The sequence below is a fragment of the Oryzias latipes genome, chromosome 18, assembly GCF_053564925.1.
Source record: "Oryzias latipes strain Hd-rR chromosome 18, Olatipes_Hd-rR_3.1".
In the NCBI taxonomy this organism is placed as follows: domain Eukaryota; kingdom Metazoa; phylum Chordata; class Actinopteri; order Beloniformes; family Adrianichthyidae; genus Oryzias; species Oryzias latipes.
Window position 1 is genome coordinate 32,633,938 of NC_136254.1, and position 21,306 is coordinate 32,655,243.

Below are 21,306 nucleotides of genomic sequence, written 5' to 3' on the forward strand. Positions count from 1 at the left end.
TTTCATGTAATTACTCATAGATGTTTTTGTAGTGATGCATACAGTAACACATAACATTACATTCATTACATATAACTCTCAGTTAAAGTACAGACTGTCACACCAATCCTGCATTTAGTAGTAAAGGTGAAGGTCGGTTAAGTTCCGTCAGTCTTTGTCACGGCGGTTGAACGTTGACGGTTATAAAAACAGGTCTGTTGAAATCCATTTATGCTCCTTTGCTATTAATAAAAACATCATTATGTTTAAGTGTAAACAGTAAAACAACCTAATGGTGGAACATCTCTTATTATAAAAAAAACCAACATTCAGCTCAAGTTATTTAACGTTTTCCTTTTACAAGACTTTCTCAATAAGACCTTTGAAAAACCATTGATATTTATGAGTTTGATTTCATTTTATGAATCTAAACTCAGAAAAAAAATCATTTCAAAATAAGATGTCAGACTGAGGGACAGCTTTGTGTTTAAGTGTGATGTCATAATGAAAACGATATTCAAAAGATTTGAGTATTTTTTGTTTACTATCATTATTTATTATTCAATTGTATTATTTTTTAATCACAAAAAGAGAAATGCTGATAAGTTAAAAGATATATATATATATATATATATATATATATATATATATATATATATATATATATATATATATATATATATAAAATTCCTTCCTTACAGATAATCAAGTTTCTACATTTTAATTTAAAATCATTTAAACATAAAATTATATTCATTAAAAATATTTAATAGAAGACTTTTTGTTTTAAGTTTATGGTTGGTTTACTCAAATGATCCTCTGCTGTTACTATGATGATGTTAAAAACATCAGACTTTCTTTCTGTTCGCAATGTCAAACATTTTACGAAAGACTGAGAAACAAAAACATGTAGCAGCTGCTGCTTTATCACAAAGAAATAAAACCACTGTTCCAACCGGTAAACCACACCTGCTTCAACAAGTAACCACACCTGTTCCAAAACCCCCTTCTCCAACCGGTAAACCACGCCTTCTGCGGGTCCCTTCATGCCTGCTTTTGTAATTTAACCCTTTTGTTATCTTAGACGACCCCACCCCCTTACATTGACGTGTTCTCCCTACCATGACAAAGGTGGATAAAGGTGGAAAGATTTCATGTAATCCATGGACACCAGTGAAGATCACAAATCATTGAAGAAAAAAGGTTCAGAGCACTGTCTAGTGGGTCTAGATGACCCAACTCCCAATGTTAAAGTGTCTAGGATAGCACAAGGGTTACAGTATCTCATCATTAGATTGATTTCCTGCGGAACTCCAACCTTTAGTAAAATAACTAGACATAAAAATCATTTTATTTTGGTAAAGTGTGAAGAGAAAACAAATGGTTTCTATCTTATTTTATCAACACAGAGTTTATTAAGATTTAGCAGCAAAGTACAAAATGTGTTGGTAATAGATAAAAACACAGCAGGTATTTTAACTTTACACAATGACTACTCAATATCTTTACCATCAGTGTATCTGCAACAGAAAAACATTGGAATGTGTTAACACACTGTCATTAATACAACAACGAAAGATTTTGGCCAAAAGATGCACAACACTGAAACACAGGAGAGGGTGATCAAAGTAAAACAGAAGTATTTCAGTTTTTTCATTTATTTTTGGGTTATTTTGCAAAGCTTGAAGTAAACTAACGTCTAAATACTTCAAAATAGAAGAACTGATACAGGAAATACAATGAAACCATTGTGTTAAAGCTGTTCAATAAACACAAACTATAACAGAAAACAGGCTTCAAATCTCAATTAAAACAGTTTAAAAGTTATAGTTTAATTCCAGAGTGAACATTAGCATGTTTAGCGGCTAATATGTTAACTTCTAGCCCCTAAACAAAGAAACAATTTCTTTAATACATAAATTTAACCATTTTACAAAAACAATAGCTCTGCAAAGTTAATAAATTGGTAAAATGTTAACGTAAAAAAATATATTGTTCCACTTTTATTATTAGCGAGAGGCTTTGCTACCCTAGCTTACCAGTTTATCGTCTACAGTATTTTTATGGTCTTTCAACCTCTAAATATGTGATGTCTAGTATCTAACATGTTAATGCTAATTCCACACAACAGTAAATCATCATCCAAGTGTAGCGTGGAATGTTTCTACTACAGCTAGCAAGCTAAAGAGCTAACGACAAACGGTGTCAACATGCTAGTTTAGGAAAAAATACCAATGAAATTATTGTTGATGTTTCTGAGTTTGGGATGTTTAAAAATGCAGCCTTATTTAAATGTATAACTTCTTGCTAGCTTGAAAGTAATCCCAACAAGTAAAACCAATGCTAACATGCTAAAGACAGACAGCATCACAATGTTAAAAAACAATAGGAAAACCAAAGTGAATCAAACACAAAATTGTCACACAAACATCTTAAGTTATGGTGGCACTAAATAATCCTCATACGAGCTCAATAGTTGTTTGTTTTAAAAAAAAAGCTTCTAAACTCTGTGAGTATTGACAGGAATGGCTGACTGGTGGGTCAGGGATTCCGTTGTATGTTCTGATCAATTCAACACCAGCTTCTACCTCATTTTCCTCCATACTGCCACAGTTGTTTGCTTATCTGCCCAAACAAACTAATTATTGTTTGTCACGTTCCATCCATAATCAGGCTTTGACTTAACGTCAGTCCATCTTTTGCTGCTCTTAGATCTACCGCTCTTCTGGAAATTTCCACAGGTTTAATAGGATTTATACCATTGGGGTCCAATTCCAGGCCTCAAGGGCCGGAGTCCTACGTGTATTCCAATCAACCTGCCTTTGAAGCTCCTAATTGGCTGAACACACCTGATCCAGGTAATCGGCAGCAGATGAAGCAGGGATTCTGGAAAACCAGCAGGTTGCCGGCCCTTGAGGCCTGGATTTGGACACCCCTGATTTATACAAATGTTGGACTGTTGTTGCACCGGCACCTTTGTGAGAACTGACTCTGATGCTGACTTTTCTTGTTCTTATTGTTTAAAGGTGTTCCATCAGGTTGAGGTCAGGACTGTACCGGCCAGTCAGGTTCCGCCACACCAAACCCTCACCATGGACTTCTTCGTCCTCTGTTGTGTGTCCATGTTGGAACAGGAAGTCCCCATCCCCAAACTCTTCCCTGTTATGCTGAAACATTCAGAGACCCATTTACTCAAACTAGGCACCAGCTCCTAAAGGAACAACCATACACCTCCTCGAACTAGCATCAGACTTGGTAAAATGCAATCAGACAAACACAACCTTCCTGTCAACCATGAAAACTACACTATTCTATTCGATTGCTGGAGGGAGAAGCAAACTTCATCACTCCGAAAAATTGTCTCCTCACTCTTAAGTCCAGTGGAGCTCCTATTTGGATGGGTGAGGGAATTCTGGAAATATAGCGAGTGAGTGAATTCTTCTGGAATGGGTCACCATTTCATTGCAGGGCATCACTCCAATCTTTAGTTGTTATCTAAAAGGGCGTAACTCAAAAAGTACTCCTAGCATAAAAACCTGTAGCCTAGTAATTTGGGAGCATCAGTCTTCACTTTTGCCTGTAACCAGAGCTCAGAGGCACCACGATCAGGTTACGTGACAAAACTGAGCAGAGGACTGAGGGTACAGTTCCACTGCAGCATAGAGAGCATCACTGAAGCGTTCCTGGAACGTGTGGAGGAAGGTGAGATTATCATTAGAAACTCTGTAGAAGGACAGTTCCCCAGCCTCCCAATCAAGGAACACTCCAACGTGACTGGAGCGTGGACATAAGGACGTCACATGGAAAACCTCGTTTCCATGTCGAACAGAACAACCCTTCTCATTGCATGACATGACCCAAGATTTCTCATTGGATCCCAGGTTGCAGTCTGTGGAATCTCCCTTCCTGCCAATGCTTTTGTACGTTAACCCGACGCTGAAGGGCTCCTCCTTGTCCACCTCAAAGAAACAGCTCTGTTGGACGCCCTGCTCAGACATCACCTGGAGACACTGATCAAACCTCTCTGGGTGAGGAGGGTACGGCTGCTCCTCCTTCACCCAGGTCACCTTGGTGTTCCCCTCAGACAGAAGCAGGTTCCTGTGGGCTGTGTTGGGGTCCAGAGTGAACCTAAAGGCATCTGGAAAAAAGAAAATATTTTATCCATCCATCCAACTATCTTCTTTCGCTCATCCGGGACCGGGTCGCAGATGTCTAAATAGAGATGCCCAGACTTCCCTCGCCCCGGCCACTTTCTCCAGTTCCTCTGGGGGGACCCCGAGGCGTTCCACTTCTTCCAGCTCCTCTGGAAACATCCCCAGGCCAGCTGAGAGACGTAGTCTCTCCAGCGTGTCCTGGATCTTCCCCGGGGCCTCTGCCCAGTGGGACATGACCAGAACACCCACCCCAGGGAGACGTCCAAGAGACATCCTGACTAGATGCCCAAGCCACCTCAACTGGCTCCTCTGGATGTGGAGTAGAAGCGGTTCTACTCCAAGCTCTCTCCAGGTGACGGAGCTCCTCCCCTTATCTCTAAGGGAGCCCCCAGCCACCCTAAGGAGGAAGCTCATTTCAGCCGCTTGTATCCAGGACTTCGTTCTTTCGGTCATGACCCAGAGCTCATGACCATACGCGAATATTGGTGACGAAGATTGACCTGCAAATTGAGAGCTTTGCTTTTTGGTTCAGCTCTTTCTCCACCACAACAGACCGATGCAGCGACCCCTAAACGGCGGACGCTGCACTAATCTGCCTGACAATCTCACGCTATGGTCTTCCCTCACTCATGAACAAGACCCCAAGATACTTTAACTCCTCCACCTGCGGCAGGGACACTTCACCCACCTGCATTTTATTTTTAACGTAAAATAATGATAAAAACTTAACTTTTGGAAAAGAAAAAACAGACTGACACAAATTTGCTGAATTTTTAAAAAAGGTTCGAAAAGGAATACGATGCAACAGCTGAAAACAAAATACTTCTTATTGGACAATTGTTTACCATAAAGTCTTTATAATACACAGTTGAACATGTTTTCATGGGTACTTACACTTCTTGAACCCCGGTTTCATCCGATGTTCTCCACCGTAATCCAAGCTGTACAGAAATGTGAGGAACATATTTAATATTTGTAAAATATTTTATTGTGACTAATAATTCAGTGTAATATCTCCTTAATGCTGCACTGTAACATGTATTTATGTAAATACTTGAGTCTGTCGAGGGCGTATCGAGGATCGTCTTTCAGCTCTGACAGCATCTTCCTTCCAGAGTCTCCTGGATGGTTGTAGCTCAAGTCCAGATCCTTCAGGTGGGAAGGGTTGGACTGTAGAGCCGAGACCAGATGAGAACAGCCTTTCTCTGTGACCATACAACCAGACAACCTGAGGAGACATCGTTTATACAGTCTTTATAAGAATTTCTGCAGTCAACGACTCTTAGAGTTCAAGATCTAAGAAATATAAAGCAAGAATCAGTGCCTCCTGTGGTGGCCAATAAACCCATCCAATTATAAAGAGATCAAACCAACATCAACAAATGTATTACTTTGTGATTAATGAAAAACTTTAATACTACAAGCCATCAGCCTAAACAGATCTGGCAGTAGCTCCTCCCACACACCTCTAGGGCATCAAGCTTAATGACACATTTTTGGACCAATGAAGGCAAAAACAGTCATTTTCAGACACTAAGCTGAGAAAGTAAACGATAACTGGAACATTCCAGGCTGTGGAACACACGTCCTGATTAATGGAGAAAACCACAGCCGGTGGAGACTTTAAGAACACAAAAGACTTTTATAGTCAAAATGTAAATAGTGTGGAAAATAAAAAGAGGTTGGTGATCCACCACAGTTCCATGAAATTTGCTATTTTATTTCCCAAAATTTTGTCTAGTTTGGAACCCAAAATGGGGGACTTTCCCACAATGACCAACATTTGTGATTCATTCCAGTTGGCCTGCAGTGTATCAAAACACTGTTAGACGCCGTAAAACCAACATGGAAGATATAACAGGGTACGCAGCTCAGACATTTTCCCATCAGAATACCATTATAACATCATTTGTTGATATGAAGATCAATAAATTGGTCACTGGCCAGTTTGCTTGGCAGAACTAGTAAGACATTTCTCCCAATCCAGGTAGGCCTGAGACTTCCTGTAAGGTCAGCTTGCTTGAAAACAGTCATCATATCAGGTACCTCAATTCCTCCAATCTGCAGCAAGAATTTGACAACCCAACACAGAGTTTCTCTACTCTTGAATCTGTCAAGTCATTGATGCTGAGGTCCAGAACTCGCAGAGGTGAACATGGAGACTTGAGACCAACGGTCAGGTGTTCAACCCACTCTGCAGTCACTTTGCAGTCTTTCAGCCTAAATGAAAAACAATCATGAATATTAACAAACTACCTTTGGTTATGGAAATATGGACAGCTTTTTTGGATTTTAATGGACTCCAAAAAGTTCCTTACACAGCCTTCCTGCTGCTCCTCACAGCTGGTATCAGTCTCCTTCTGCCTTCCTCTGATGTCTTGTATCTCTTCAGATTCAGTTCCTCTAATGTATTTTTGGAGACCATCAGCATGAAGGCCAGAGCAGAGCAGTGTAGAGGAGTCAGTTCTGTTTCTGAACGATCTGACTGCCTCAGATACTCCTGAATTTCATCTTTGACTTTGTGGTCTCTCATCTCCACCATGGTCTGGAAAATATTGATACAACTGTCTGGAGACAGGGTCTTCCTCCGAATGGATTTGAGGTACGTCAAGATTTTCTTGTCTGTATCTTGCTTTGGATCCAGTGGGGTCAGCAAACCGTTGAGGACTCTCTTGTTGGATTCCACCATCAGGCCGAGGAGGAATCTCAGGAAAAAGTCCAGGTGACCATTCTTCTTCTCACACACTTTGTCCACTGTCTTTTTTAGACGGTCAAGTAAATAATTTTCTTCTTTCAGATCAAGAAAACTGACGAGATCTCCAGTGTCGTTGGTAGCAAGACATTCATAGACGTAAAGAGCTGCAAAGAACTCCTGGATGGTAAGATGGACAAAGAAGAAGACCTTTTTCTGGAAGAAGACTTCTTCTTTTCGGAGAACTGTGTTGCAAAATCCAGAGTAGACAGATGCTTCTTCTACGTCAATCCCACATTGTTTCAAGTCGTCCTCGTAGAAGATGAGTTTGTTCTCCTGCAGCTGAACAAATGCAAGTTTTCCAAGTTTCAGGAGGAAATCTCTGTGCCTTCTCAGAAGTTTCTTTTTGCTTGTCTCACTCTTCTTCTCATAATTTCTGCTTTGGCGTTTTGTCTGGACAAACAGGAAGTGGGCCATCATCTCAGTCAGAGTTTTGGGGGTTTCTGTATCTCCGCCTCCTCTAAAAACGTCTTGAAACAAGATGACAGAAATCCAGCAGAAGATGGGGATCTGGCACATCATGTCCAGAGTTTGTGAGGACTGAATGTGTGAGATGACTCTTTCTGCAAGACTCAAGTCTGGACTCAGTCTCTTCCTGAAGTATTCGGCTTTCTGCGCATCGTTGAACCCTCTTATCTCTGTCACCATGTTCACGTACTTTGCTGGGATTTGATTGGCTGCTGCAGGACGAGAAGTTATCCAGACGTTTGCATTTGGAAGAATGTTACCCTTGATGAGGTTTACAAGCAGATTCTCCACAGATGTTCTTTCCCTGATAGATGTTATTGTGTTGGACTTGTGGAAATCCAGATGGAGTCTGCTTTCATCAAAGCCATCGAGGATCACAGTGGTTCTGCTTTCGTTTAAACTCTTCAAATCGTTGAGCTGAAGTGAAGGATGAAAGTCAATCAGGACCTGCAGAAAGCTTTTCTCTCCTTTACACATATGTAGCTCTCGAAAAGCAAGAAAGAAGACAAAGTCCACATCCTGGTTGGAGTTTCCTTCAGCCCAGTCAAGAATGAACTTCTGAACGGCGAAGGACTTTCCGATTCCTGCAATTCCATTTGTCAGCACCACTCGGTGGGGTTTCTCTTTGTCTGGGACCTGTTTGAAGATGGCATTGAGCTGGACTGAGAAATCACCTGATTGCCCTCTTTTTAAAACAAACTTCAGATTGGAGAACTCGTGTTCTCCTGAAGGTTCCTCAGATTCTCGAGTGGTGATATAAAGTGTTGTGTAGATGCTTTTCAGCTGAGTCTTTTGGTCCACGATACCTTCATATGTCAGATCAAATTTCTCCTGCATTAATTTTCTAAGTTTCTTCTTTGGTTTTTGGAGACTTTCATCATCTGCAACAGCATGAAAACAAACATTTTTTCTTTTATTGTTAAACTCACTTGTATTGTCAGCTGATAATAATAAAATAGTAAAAAGTATATTTGTGATCTGAATGAAGAGCTTACTAACCTCCCAACAGGCAATTGGGATAATAGCACCAAGAAATGCCATTACACTGAGCAAGGCAGCAACTGACCTTGGACACACTTTGGACATGCACACCCCAGTGCTGAAACAGACGGGTCTGCACATTGTTGGCACAACAAATGTCCACACGTGAACTGGACTGGATCCTTTGGAATCTGACCACATGCTGAGCAGCTCATCTGCTGGCTGCAGGACAATCAACGACACCATAAACTTGTAGCTGTTTGTCGGTGAAACTGTTACTGATGTACGGCGCTCTAGTTTGAAGAGTTTGTTCAGTTTATTCATGCAAATATAAATACAAAATATACGTTTCTGAGAGAGGACTTTACATGAGGTTAGCTTAGCCAAACGTAACTGTCCTTGTGTAAAACACAACTTTGTCACACTGGCATAAAGTAAGTGAACCCGGTGTTTTTGACGAGTCTACGCTTTCTTATGTGTTCTCAGCTTGTTCTTGAAGAATTGACTTCAAGCTGACTCAATGTTTTTCATTACTATAATCAGACTTTTATTCTGAAAAGCCTCTAATTCTGCAAAAATAATTAAACAAAATTTCCCAACAGACATGAGAGACTCTCACAAACACACAATCTTCTTCTGAATTGTTACACAATTGATTTGTTTTACGGAGCAAATACTTTTCATGCAGGTTTGGGCAAGTTTTTACCCTCATGAAAAATTCATGATTCCTAAATAACCTTTGATTTAGTAAAGACTGGCACTTCATCTTTTTGTGTCTGTTTCATTTTAGAATACTTTCTCTCTAATCAAAGTACTGATCAATACTCACCTCTGCTTTTCGTCTAGGCTGAAGTTGGGTGGGTGATACTTTGAGGTATCACTCTTCATAGACTCAGTACTGCCCGCTGTGGACTCTGACCTACGGACACAGTTGAGTTAGTTCTCCTCCACCTATTTCTCCACCTCTGAATGAACCAAACCATAAATCAAAGTGTCAGTGTTGGAGGGACAGAGTTGAATTATCTTTGTGTTGAATAAATGTATAGAATCATATTTCTCTCAACTCCAATTAAAGAAAAAAATACTAGTACTTCACCTTTTCATATCTGTTTTTCTTTTAGAGTACTTCATCACTACACTGTAGTAGATCAATACTCACCTCTGCTTTTCTTCTAGGCTGAAGTTGGGTGGGTGATACTTTGAGGTATCACTCTTCATAGACATGGTACTGTCTGCTGTGGACTCTGACCTGCAAAATAAGAACAGGCATAAACATATCACCAGATTTGGTTTCAGTTAGATGCAGAGGCTTTGATGCAGAGAGACAAGGCAGAGGAGGAGGATGCAGAGATGAAGATGTTGAGGTTCTCTTTGGGAGGATGGGGAGAATCAGGAATGAATCCATCAGAGGAACAGATCATGGTGGATGTTCTGGAGAGAAATGCAGGGAAGCAGATGGAGATGGTTTGAGAGGAGGTATGGCAGGCCATTTTATCATTAAAAAGCTAGACTGGATGTGTGTTGCAGATATCTTTATTTGAGTTTTGCGTAGTCAAAAAGAACATTTCAGATATCCGCAACTACATTCTTCCTATCCGTAATCGTAATTTCAGATATCCTCAAAGATATTATTCCTAGGACAAATGACATCACTTTCACCATTCATTTGTATGGGGTTTACAATTACAGATATCTACAATTCAGTTGCAACTATCCAAAATGTAATTACGACTAGTCAGAAATACGTTGCTGATATCTACAATGTTCATTCCGGATAGTCAAACTTAGCTTTTTAATGTTAAAATGGCCTGCCATAGAGGAGGAGCAGTGATGATGATGATGGTAAAGGATGATGAGGCTGAAACTTCCATGAAAGAGATAAATGAATGTAGAGGAGAAAGACATGGAGGAGGTTGATCTGAGTGAGAAGAGGTTTAGATGTTGAGGACAAATGGAATGATAGTTCTCTGATTCTGGAAGAAAGTGAAGTTTGTGTTCCAGTGGTAGTGTCTTGTTCAGAAATAAAGGTGGGAGGGAGCGTGACATTGACAGGTGGAAGGAAACAGCAGTTCACTGTATTTCCTGAGATCTAAAAAAGGTCATCTTGTGTTGGGGGGGAGGGGGGGCAGTTGATGCAGGTCCGTGTCCTACTTTGCCCGTCCTTGTGTCAAAGTGTCTTTGGGCAAGACACAGAAGCCCACATTGCTCCTGGTGGTTACAGGTTGGTGGTTGGTTGGGCAGTGGAGCTGTATCAGTGTGTAAATGTGTGTGACTGTGTGTGACTGTAAAGTGCTTTAGGGTTTAAAGGAAGGTACAAGAGCACTGTAGAAATCTATGTCATGTATTATTTTGAAATACCACATCAGCCTCATCAGTTCTGACTCTCTTCACAGAACAGAAACTATTAAGACACAGAATCGACACAGTTCTGAACTGGACCAGTATGGTCCAAAAAACAGAAACATCTATGACACAGTCACACAAAGTGACACCATAGTGTTTAGTTTTATGGTATTTTCATTGGTTTCTATGTACAATAAAATCAAACATCACATGTGGCACAGCTTCAAGTATTCCAAACTCAACGTAAACTGAATTACCTTCCAGGCGACTCAGTGGACGACCTGAGAGAAGAACAAGAGCCCGTCCTCTTCCTCTTCTTACTCTCGGCCATTTTGACTGCAGCAGCTGCATCAGAGACAGACGTGGTCATTGTGGTTTCTGAGCAGACGTGATCTAAAGTCCCTTTTAGCAGCAGTTAAGTTACCAGTGACTGTTAAACCACCCCTGAGGTCATGTGACCCCTTGGCTTCACTGCTTTGATCCGATAAGACGGAACTGAACACTAAAAAAACCCCGTCTGTGTCCGGATCGCTCTTGTAATCGCGAGTCCCTCCCAAAGGTTTAAGTCCGGTCAAAGTCTGTATGTATAGATCAGGCGTTCACTCATCGCTCACTGAGAGTTCAACTAGTTGAACATTTTCATGTTTAATTTTTTTTTCCGTTGCACATCTTTTTTTTACCATAAATAGCTTTTTAAATTATACCACCTTATTGTTTAATTTTACGTTACTTTTTTTTAAATATATTTTTCTTATTCTTTTTTTTCTCTTATGTTTACAATGCTGTCATTTGCTACGGTAACGAACAAATTTTCCACATGTGGGATCAATAAAGTAATTCTGATTCTGATTAATCACAGCAACGCTGCACTGTGACCAATCAGGGACTACGGTTTGACAGTGACATGCATGAAGCTAGCTGTCTTGTGTCAGAGGATGAACTGGTTACGTTTATTAACTAGCTTCACTAAACGCGAAAGTGTTGTTCTCCTTTGCTGTTGCTGTTTTAACTGGAAGCAGAGCAAACACAGTGTTAGCAGGTTAGCGTCTCAGATGAGTAAAACGTTGGGGAAATGTTTATAACTCACGATGAAGCTGGTAAACATAAAAAAATTATTCTTCAAAAATGTTATTTTATGAGCTAAAACGCAAATAAAATTCAGGAAATCAGTGACAATTTTGTTTACAAGAAAAAGCAGATGCTAGTTAACCGTTCAGTACAGAGATAATAGTCATATGGGTTCTGGTTTAGGTTTTTCTAAACATTTGTAGAGTTAAACTCAAAGATAACCCACATTTAGAGTATCAGGACCATCATGATAACCACACAACAGCTATTACATAAGTAGGATTTTTAAACACGTTTAAACAAGCTGATCATTCCAGGCACTAAGCCAGACAGTGAAGCAGCAGCTTCTCCTCCTAAAGTCGAGCTCTGATTGGTCCGTTTAGAACTTGAATTACTTGGAGTGAAAAAATAAAATTGTAGAAAAAAAGAGGATTAGTCGGTAGGTACTTCCTGTTTGGAACCAGGAGTCACTCAGTCCAGTTCTCATCTACAGTCAATGGAGCAGACTCACAGGCACATCAACACTTGACTGCAGTGTTTCTACACTCTTCACCACTTCCTCAAAGCTTCTCTGTGGTTTATGATGAAACAAATCCATTACAAACAGACTCTGGCTGAACGAAAACATGTTCCCTCTAGTTCTAAGATACGGTCCATGAACAGGACGGGCCTTCAATGACTCATCATCTAATCACATCAGAAATGCTGTCAGGAACAAAGGAAGGCAGAGCAGCAACGTGTTTGCAGTGTCTTTCAGCCTTTAGAGCACTTCTACCTGCAGGAACACCAAACTATTAACAGACGATTGAGAAACACTTGGAGGTTCAAATTCCAGGAAGAGTTTAAGCTGCTCTAAAGTCCAGGGTTACAAAAGAAGTAACTGATACTTTATACTGATAACAAGATACTTTCATGAAGTTTTTATAAACTTTGATAAAGGTAGAAAATGTTTTCTATTCTTCAAAGCTCTGAAGAGATTCAGTTTAATGGAAAACGGTACATTTGTTCTGGTCAGTTAATTTTATTCCTTTAGATTTCACTTTAATTTTCGTCCCACGGGTACATTTAGTTTTAGAGTGCACTTTTAGTAGGTCAGGGGAAAGTGAAAGTGTCAAAACAAATGTTTAAAAAGAGGGCGGAGCTACAGGAGGACTGTGGTTTTATTTTCCTGTCGGCAGTTGGCAAGCAAAACTTTTATTTCACAACATCCTGATCATCTGCTGACCCAAACGGGGCAGAGAGCTGCAGCCTGCAATGATTTTGCAAAACAAAGTTATTTGTGTTGTTTATGTTTTAGTGAATGTTATATCTTTATGATCATGGTGTTTTTATCACTGCAGGTTGTTGTTGTGAAGATTTCTTCTTTTTATTTTCACTTTTGGTTTTTGCAGGATAAAAATAAATTATTAAAAAATTAGACCAACTAGTCTTTTCAATACAATCCACTTCTTTCACATTTTAACACTTTATTTTCTATGAGTTTTTATTTTGAAGGGCGGAAATATGATACTTCAAAGTTAAATATTAACTTATTTTCTCCTCGGAAATGTTTATCAAAATGTAAAACAAAAAAACCAAGAGAAAGGAAAGAAAAAATCCTTAAAAATTGTTTATTTTATCTAGAACAGAAAAACACAGACGGTACTTTAACATTAATTTAGAACCTATTTTTTCTTTAAAAAGTCAATATTTTCTCACGGATGACGTCATTGTTGCGCATTTACTCGGAATGTATTAAATCTACGACAAAACGACGATCTTCAGTCGTCGTTCTGTCCGTGAAATATAACTGCGCAACGAAACTAAATAAACAACTAAATAAACAACAGCGTTTGCCGCCATTACTAGAACTAACGGTCGACCTTCATCATCACAACAACCATCTTCCTCTTCCTCTCACTCACAGTCCGCGTTTCTGTCCTCTTCGATTCCTGAGGTCCAAATCCTGACAAACACGTTCACTGCAGCTGCACAACTTTCGGTCATGCGGTTGTTGTTGTCCTGATCACGTCACGTGACCAGGTGGAACCGATGAGTTCTATCGCTGGAGGAGACACGCCCGCTTGGGAAGCCTGGCCGACGGTGGCGGAGCGCGACGCCATCTTGGTGAGGTCATCGGCGCCCACATGACAATGATTTCTATGTTCTATAGCCTATAGTGGCATCTAAGTAGCTTATATATAATTTTTATATATTTATGCATATATATATATATATATATATAATATATTATTTATAAATTATATATATACATCATTTGTTGCTGTTAAATAAGAGAAAGAGTCAGCCTTAAAAGCTCAAACTTTAATGAATAATACAGGGTTGCAGGACTTCTTACAAATGAAAAAATTATTACAAATAATTTTTTAAAAAATAATTTTTAAACATTTAGAAGTTTTAGACCTCTTTGACATGTCATTTAAATTATTTAGAAAATCCCAACAATAAGTCAATAGTAATTCAATATTAATAATCATTAATAATAACAATATTTAAATAATAAATCAATATAATAATAATAATAACAATGAATCAATAATAAACAATAATAATGAAAAAAAATGATAAAAAGTCAATAATAAAAATAATGGATTGGATTTATCTGTGCTTTTCAAGACACCCAAAGCGCTTACATTGTGTCCATTATTCATTCACTCCTCATTCATACTTGGTGATGGTAAGGTATGGTTGTAGCCACAGCTGCCCTGGGGCAGACTGACAGAGGCGTGGCTGCCAGTTCGCGCCTACGGCCCCTCTGACCATCACCAAGATCATTCATACACAGTCACACACCAGTGGAGCCACTCTGGAGGCAAGGAGGGTGAAGTGTCTTGCCCAAGGACACAACGACATTTTGGCTGGTGGGAGCGGGGATCGAACCGCCAACCCTTCGATCATTGGACGACCCGCTCAACCACCTGAGCCACTGTCGCCCCAATAATAATAAATCAATAATAACAATAAATCCAAAAGTCAACAACAGATTTACCCTAAAAAAGAAAAAATCAAAGAAAAACAATAGATTTACCGACTGATTCATGTGAGTGATCAGTTTGTGTAACACAGATGGTCTGATGTCGGGTTTCAAGCAAGATATTAGATATAACTCATTGTTATAAACTGTCAGAGCATTTCCAGAACAAACCAACAATACCAACTATTACATAAAAACAAACGAATAAATGTATTAAAATAATAAAAAAAATAGAATTACATAAAAAAGCTGTGAGATGTAATATAAGATCTGCTAAATGTGAACGTTTTTAGGCACCCTTATTCTATATGCCAGTATTTTTCAACCTTTGTAGAGCCAAGGTACATTTTATCCTTGACAAAAATCCCGCGGCACACCAGCATCCAAAAATTCAAAAAGGAGAAACTCTAAAGTCTGTATTGATGTACAGTCCCTCCACAATCTCACGTGCATTTTGTGATAATTGTGGCAGAAAAAGCTGGAAGCTGCCGCTGTTTTTTCTAAAAGATGTAATATGAGTTAAGTTAGTTTTCAGTAATCATTTTCAACTAAATTATTTTAAATTTTATCCTGGTAGTTTTTTTTTCTTTCAGTTTATTAACATGAAATCTTATGTAACCTCACAAAAAAAACAAATAAATTCTTTCTAAATAGTGATTTATTTTTAAATATTTGTGCAAAGGCAAATGTATTTTTTTTGAACAATTATATGATCACAATATGTTTGATAAATTTTACACAAAAAAATAACATTACATTTATGTCTGTAGCTACACAAAAAGTCAACATGTTGAAGTTTTATTAGTTTTTCTTTTTTTTTAATCAAAGATAAAGTCTTTAAAAACTTTAACAAAAATGTTTTATTTCTTTTTAGATGATTAAATTGTTTCAATTTACTTTAATTGTGTCTGTTGGCCACTTCACCTTAATCCTGTTTCTTAAATGTTGTTATTACTTCTTAACTTTAACATCTAAAATAATCCAAAGACATTATTAGAAAAGTGTTTCAGTTAGAAAGATGACTTGGACCAAACTCTGGGATGTTTGGCTGTTAATAAACACAAACCTGGAAGGAGAACTAAACTGTTGACCCCTGATTTCATCAAGGAGATTTAAAAACTGTTTGATGTGTGTTTGTTGTGGTTTCAAGATGTTGTACGCTGAGACGCTGTCACTTTAACCCAATGCATCATGGGAGATGTAGTGCAAAAACGTACACCGAGGTCAGACAGACTCTCTTCTCTGAGCTTCATTGTTTTGTTCACTTGTTCCACGGTCTGATACCGGATTCTGTGGACAGCTACACCGCTAAAGACGAGCTTTAGCTGGTATTTTTGTTGGAACTGAGAGACTTTATGAGCAGAATCGGAACAAGGAAGTGAAGACTTTAACCACTTCTGATTGGTCAGACTGATGACATGTGATTAAGCCTCCAAGAATGATTGGTGGAGACAGTTAAAGGGGCGGGACTTTTCCCAAAACAGAGCTGAAGCTATGTCTAAATCACGGTACCGTTATTCTTATGAAAATGTCTTTAATAGAATCAAATAAACACAAAGAAAATTATTTTATGATCTTTCATATTCCTAACTACTCAGTGTTTTATCAGGGACTGTTTGGATGAACACAGAGCTGAAATCCTGGAGATTGATGCATTCATCGTCTTCCGTTTTATCCCTTTCGGAGCTGCTGGAGCCTATCCCAGCCACTGGATATTGTAAATGTTTTTAGATTGGTGAATTTCCCACGGCACACCTGGCCATCTCCCACTGCTCTATGCGGTGTAGGGATCCTAAATATTATTTAAAATAATTCAAATTGTGGGGTTTCTCTGGAGTATTTAGGGCCACCATGAAAATAAAAAAATACAATTATGAGAATAAAGTTGTAAATTTATTAGAAAAAGGTTATTTTACAAAATAAAGTATACTGTTGTTTACAGGAAACAATAAAGATCCTCTCCAAATTACAACACAAGTGTATAAAAGATGTGAAGAGGACAACTGTTTTTCTTTAGTGTTTTTATCTTTAGAACAGCTCCAGGTTGTCCAGAACGCTGCTGCAAGGCTTTTAACTAAATCATTCAAGTTTTCACACGTCACCCCGTTGTTAATCCAGCTGCACTGGTTTCCCATCCGCTACCGAGTGCATTTTAAAATCCTGGTTCTAACATATACAGCTCTAAATAACCAAGCACCGGTCTACATAAAAGACCATGTGCAGCCGTACACTCCCAGCAGGTCCCTGAGGTCATGTGATCAGGGTTTGCTGGTTGTTAAGAGAACCCGGTTAAAGTCTAAAAGTGACAGAGCCTCTGCTGCAGTGGCTCCATCCCTCTGGAACTTCCTTCCTCTCAGCCTCAGATCTGCAGAGACTTAATGCAGTTAATGAAACTTAAGCAGCTAAAAACCTGTCTTTTCAAAATAGCATATTCTTAATTCTTTTTTATATTCTGTCTTTACTGTAAAGCACTTTGTGATTTTTTTTATCTTAAAAGGTGCTATACAAATAAAGTTTATTATTATTCGCATTCAACCCATTTTTTTTCTGTTTCTCTTTCTTTTTTCTATATTATTATAGTATATCCCGCCGTTTTTTTGGCACTAAACTCCTAAAATTTTTCAGCTATTTTAACCATGGAACTATTAAAATGTTCAGCTCTTTCCAGCTATGACTTATGGATCTTTGTAAATTTTTTCTTTTTTTTTTTTTTTTTTTTACTTGTCCTGTCCAACAGCTTTGCAGACAGATGAGAGCTGAGGGCCTCTTGTGTTGGACATATTTTACTTTAACAACAGGGGTTATTAATCTTCATACAAACCAGAGGTATGTCTGAATAAACCCCTTTTGTAATTGAGGCCAAACTTTATTAATTTCAATTATGTTTGAAAATCTTTGGTGTTGGACCGGACGGAAAAGGAAAGGAGGGAAGAAGAGAGAGGGACGCTAGAGAGGGGGGGGGGGGGGGTGATAGTGGGAGGGGGGGATAAGACCATGAAGCCGCATAGAGCAGACAGGTTTACTGGTTGTTTATCATTACGGTAAGGCTCAAATGTAGTACAAAAAGGGCGGGGCCTGTCCACACACACACTGAAATGTCATAAACACACCTGCTAGCTGCAAAAATGTCCACATGTCAACATGTACACAAAACAGATAGTGTTCACACGCATACTTATGCCTTTAAACCAACTAGTGTGAAATCTTTCATTCATTCAATCATGCAAACTATCAGTGCAAAGGTGAGCTAACACCTGTGCTCAAGTGAGTGTTTATGTTCTTCTAAAATGGATGGTGGAATGTGAAAAGAAGGAGGAGGAGCGCCCAGCCACCCCCACACCCAGACCCCCGCCGCAGCAGCAGCGGCAGCCGGAACCCCCCAACGCCACACGGCAGCAGGCAGGGAGCAACCGCCCCCCGGGCGACCAAATCCGCCACCCAGGAAAGGACCAGCAGGACCGCCGCGAGGCCCCCAGAGCCAGAGAGCAGGGAAGCACGGGGGAAAGAGAGCGGCGCCCCAGCCCAACCAGGAAAACAGCACCCCCGCCGCACCGGAAGAGCCCAACGCAGGGCCCCACCCGAGAAGGGCACCCACAGCCCCAGACGAGCACCCCATCACCACCCAGGAGTTCCGGGCATCCCCCCGCCCCGACCCCAGGTACGAGTCAGGAGCCCCCAAGGGAGACCCGCTCCGCGCTCCAGGCAGCCACCCACCCGGCCCACGGTTGGTCCAGGAAGGAGCAAGGCAGGGGCCAGCCACCCCCACCCCGGAGGGGAGCACCCCGGGGAAAAAGGGGGGCCCACAAGGGGTGTTGTAAACATGGCCCGACCAGGCTCGGCCACTGTTGGAAGCTTGGCGGGGCCCAGCGCCCAGGGGCAAGGACCCGAACCCACCCCCAGGGACACGGACACCCCCGGCTCAGGTGTAATGTGAACCCCCCCCCCCCGAGCGGAGAGAGCACCGCCGGGCCCAGGAGACCGGCACCCAGGGGACACGGCAGCTGCCGCCAAGGGACCCGTACCCCCCACCAGAGAAGGGTAGGGGACAGATGGTCCTGGGTCCCAACCTTCCTTGCAAAATGTGTGTGTGCTTGTATGTGTGTTTGTGGGGGTGTGTGTGTGCATGTGTGTGTGTTATGTGTTGGAGTGTATATTTTGAGGGGGAAGGGGTGTGTGTACTAAGGGGGGTGCAGTTAAAATTGGCGGGTAGGGCACTGAGGGGACATCTCCTGATTACTCACAGTGATGTCCCCTCACCCTCCCCACCAAGGGGCCCTAAATGTCTAAGGTGCGGTTAAAATTGGCAGGTAAGGTGCTAGGAGGACATCCGCTGCTTGCTGGCAGTGATGTTCAAGCACCCCCCCCCCCCCACCAAGGGCCCTACATGTCTAAGGTGCAAATAAAACTGAAAGAGGGGGGGCCAGCTCCATACGGCAACCATGGGAGGGGTACCACTGCCAAGTAGCTCCCCCCCAAGGCGCATCACAGGCTAAACCCCCCACCCCTTCACCCTAATATGAGGTTGTATGAGGAAGGGGGTAGGTTGGGGACAGCTGGTAGACTGTCCCACCGGTGGTCATACAGCTGTCCCCCAACCCCCCCCCCCAGCACAGGGGCCAGGCCACCCCAGCCCAGGGACCCCATCCCCCGAGGAGCCGCCCCCCCCGGAGCAAGCCCAGCCCCCCCCCCCCCCCCCCCCCCCCCCAAGCGACGGGACTGAGGCAGCCAACCGGCCGGGGCAACCGCAGATGGCCTCAGCAGAGACCCCGACCCGTCAACCCCCAAGGCCCCGTACCAATAGTGCCCCCCCCCCCCAGAACGCCCCCCCACAGGACAGGGCCGACAAGCCCCCACCCCACCCCACCCCAGACCCCGCAGCCGAAGCGGATGACCCCCAGAGCGACCGGGGGCCCCAAGAGGGTTGTCCCGTCCCGTCCCAGAGCCAGGGAAGGGCCAATCCCAGCCCCAGGTGTAGATGGTCAGCCCGCCCAGCGATCTTTGTACATTTTAGGATATTCCAGGATTTTCGACTCCATTTCAATAGAACGGGAATCCCTGAAAACCTTTACTTCTTTCAACCATTATAACTTTAACATACTTTTACCTAGAGACACCATTCAGACGTTGAAATGCTCACAAGGCTTAGGATTACAACATAAGTTTTGAAATCATTATGGGATGGCAACACAGGCTACACTTTGGAGGCCATTTTGTGCCAAAATCTGAGGCGTTTTTTGTGTTTTTCTACAATATTAAAATACTGAACTTTTTTTCCTTGTGATTTCATGAAATTTCACACACATGCCGCTAGCATAATTCTACAACCACCTCTGGAGTTTCGTCGACCTTTGACCTCAGAAAGAGGCCACCATCTTGAATTATTTTTTTTTTTTAAAAAGCACCTTTAGTACCAGATACAAACGAAACCTCTCGTAACGTCTTGGCCATCAACAGCAAGCTTAAAAATGTTGGAATTAGAAGTTGTACATTTTGAACGGCGTGTGCGAGGCGAGCTAGCGCAGGTAGCGTACTTTTACAACTGTTACGTTTTTCAATGGAATACTGTGAAAATTGAATTCACGCATCCATGGCTAAACATATTGAAATACACTGGGTATGGACACAGAAGGAATGTGGGCGTGGTTAGCAAACAACTTCTGTTGCTAAGGACATCCAAATGCTTACTTTTACATGTTCCATTTGTATGTTATCCCCAGACGACCAAAACATAAAATGGTTGCTATGGAGATAATATCAATAGAAAAGCTGCCATTTTGAAAAAAGTGGATTTTCTAATCTATCAATTTAAAAAAGTATTAAGAGAAAATAGATAAATTGATAAATAGATAAATAATAAAAGAATTAGAAATTAATTTGAGATTAAAATACTATCATTCATATAAGAAGGCAATTAAAACATTTAAAACCATTAAAAGAATCTTCAAATCAATCCTGAAATGCACGGGGAGCCAATTTATATATATAAATTTTAAAATCGGTGTAATGTGTTCCCGCTCTCTGGTCTTCGTCAGAACTCGTGCCGCTGAGTTCTGCAATAGTTGTAGATTTGAGATAGACTTTTTTGGTAAACCAGAGAGCAGGGCATTACAATAATCTAAACGACTGAAAATAAAAGCATCAGCACCTCTGTGCTGGCAAGGGAGAGGAATGGGCGGACTCTGGCAATGTTCTTTACCCTTGTGCTATCCTAGGCACTTTAACATTGCGAGTTGGGTCATCCAGACCCACTAGACAGTGCTCTGAACCTTTTTTCTTCAATGATTTGTGATCTTCACTGGTGTCCATGGATTACATGAAATCTTTCCATCTTTATCCACCTTTGTCATGGTGGGGAGAACACGTCAATGAAGGGGGGGGGGGGGGGGTCATCTAAGATAGCACAACGGTTAAGATGGTAGAATCCTGTTTTCACAACGTTTATTTTGTGAGGAATAAAACTCTGCTCAGAGTCAAAAAAGTACGCCCAGGTTTCTCACACATTGAGATGGTTCAAAATAGTCATTCTACAACACCTATATAGTTAGTTCATTAGTTAGATAGTCAGTTGTTACTGTTACATAGCCAAA

General features: G+C 41.0%; 1 protein-coding gene across 4 annotated transcripts; it reads right to left on the minus strand.

The window, feature by feature from the left end:
* Window positions 1–1,363: 1,363 nt before the first annotated feature.
* LOC101173173 (NLR family CARD domain-containing protein 3) lies at window positions 1,364–13,802 on the minus strand. 4 transcript variants are annotated; one of them, XM_023966068.2, is made up of 10 exons: window positions 13,650–13,802; window positions 10,935–11,022; window positions 9,494–9,583; window positions 9,164–9,253; window positions 8,420–8,556; window positions 6,452–8,234; window positions 6,180–6,353; window positions 5,188–5,361; window positions 5,028–5,074; window positions 1,364–4,117 (listed from the first exon to the last, which is right to left on the minus strand). In XM_023966068.2, the coding sequence occupies exons 1-10, from the start codon at window positions 13,729–13,731 to the stop codon at window positions 3,585–3,587; spliced, it is 3,198 nt and encodes a 1,065-aa protein (XP_023821836.1). In that variant the 5' UTR covers window positions 13,732–13,802; the 3' UTR covers window positions 1,364–3,584. The 4 variants fall into 4 exon arrangements, with proteins under 4 accessions (XP_023821836.1, XP_023821838.1, XP_023821837.1 ...); XM_023966070.2 differs by having other exon boundaries at window positions 9,494–9,765; window positions 13,650–13,791; XM_023966069.2 differs by lacking the exon at window positions 9,164–9,253.
* Window positions 13,803–21,306: the final 7,504 nt, after the last annotated feature.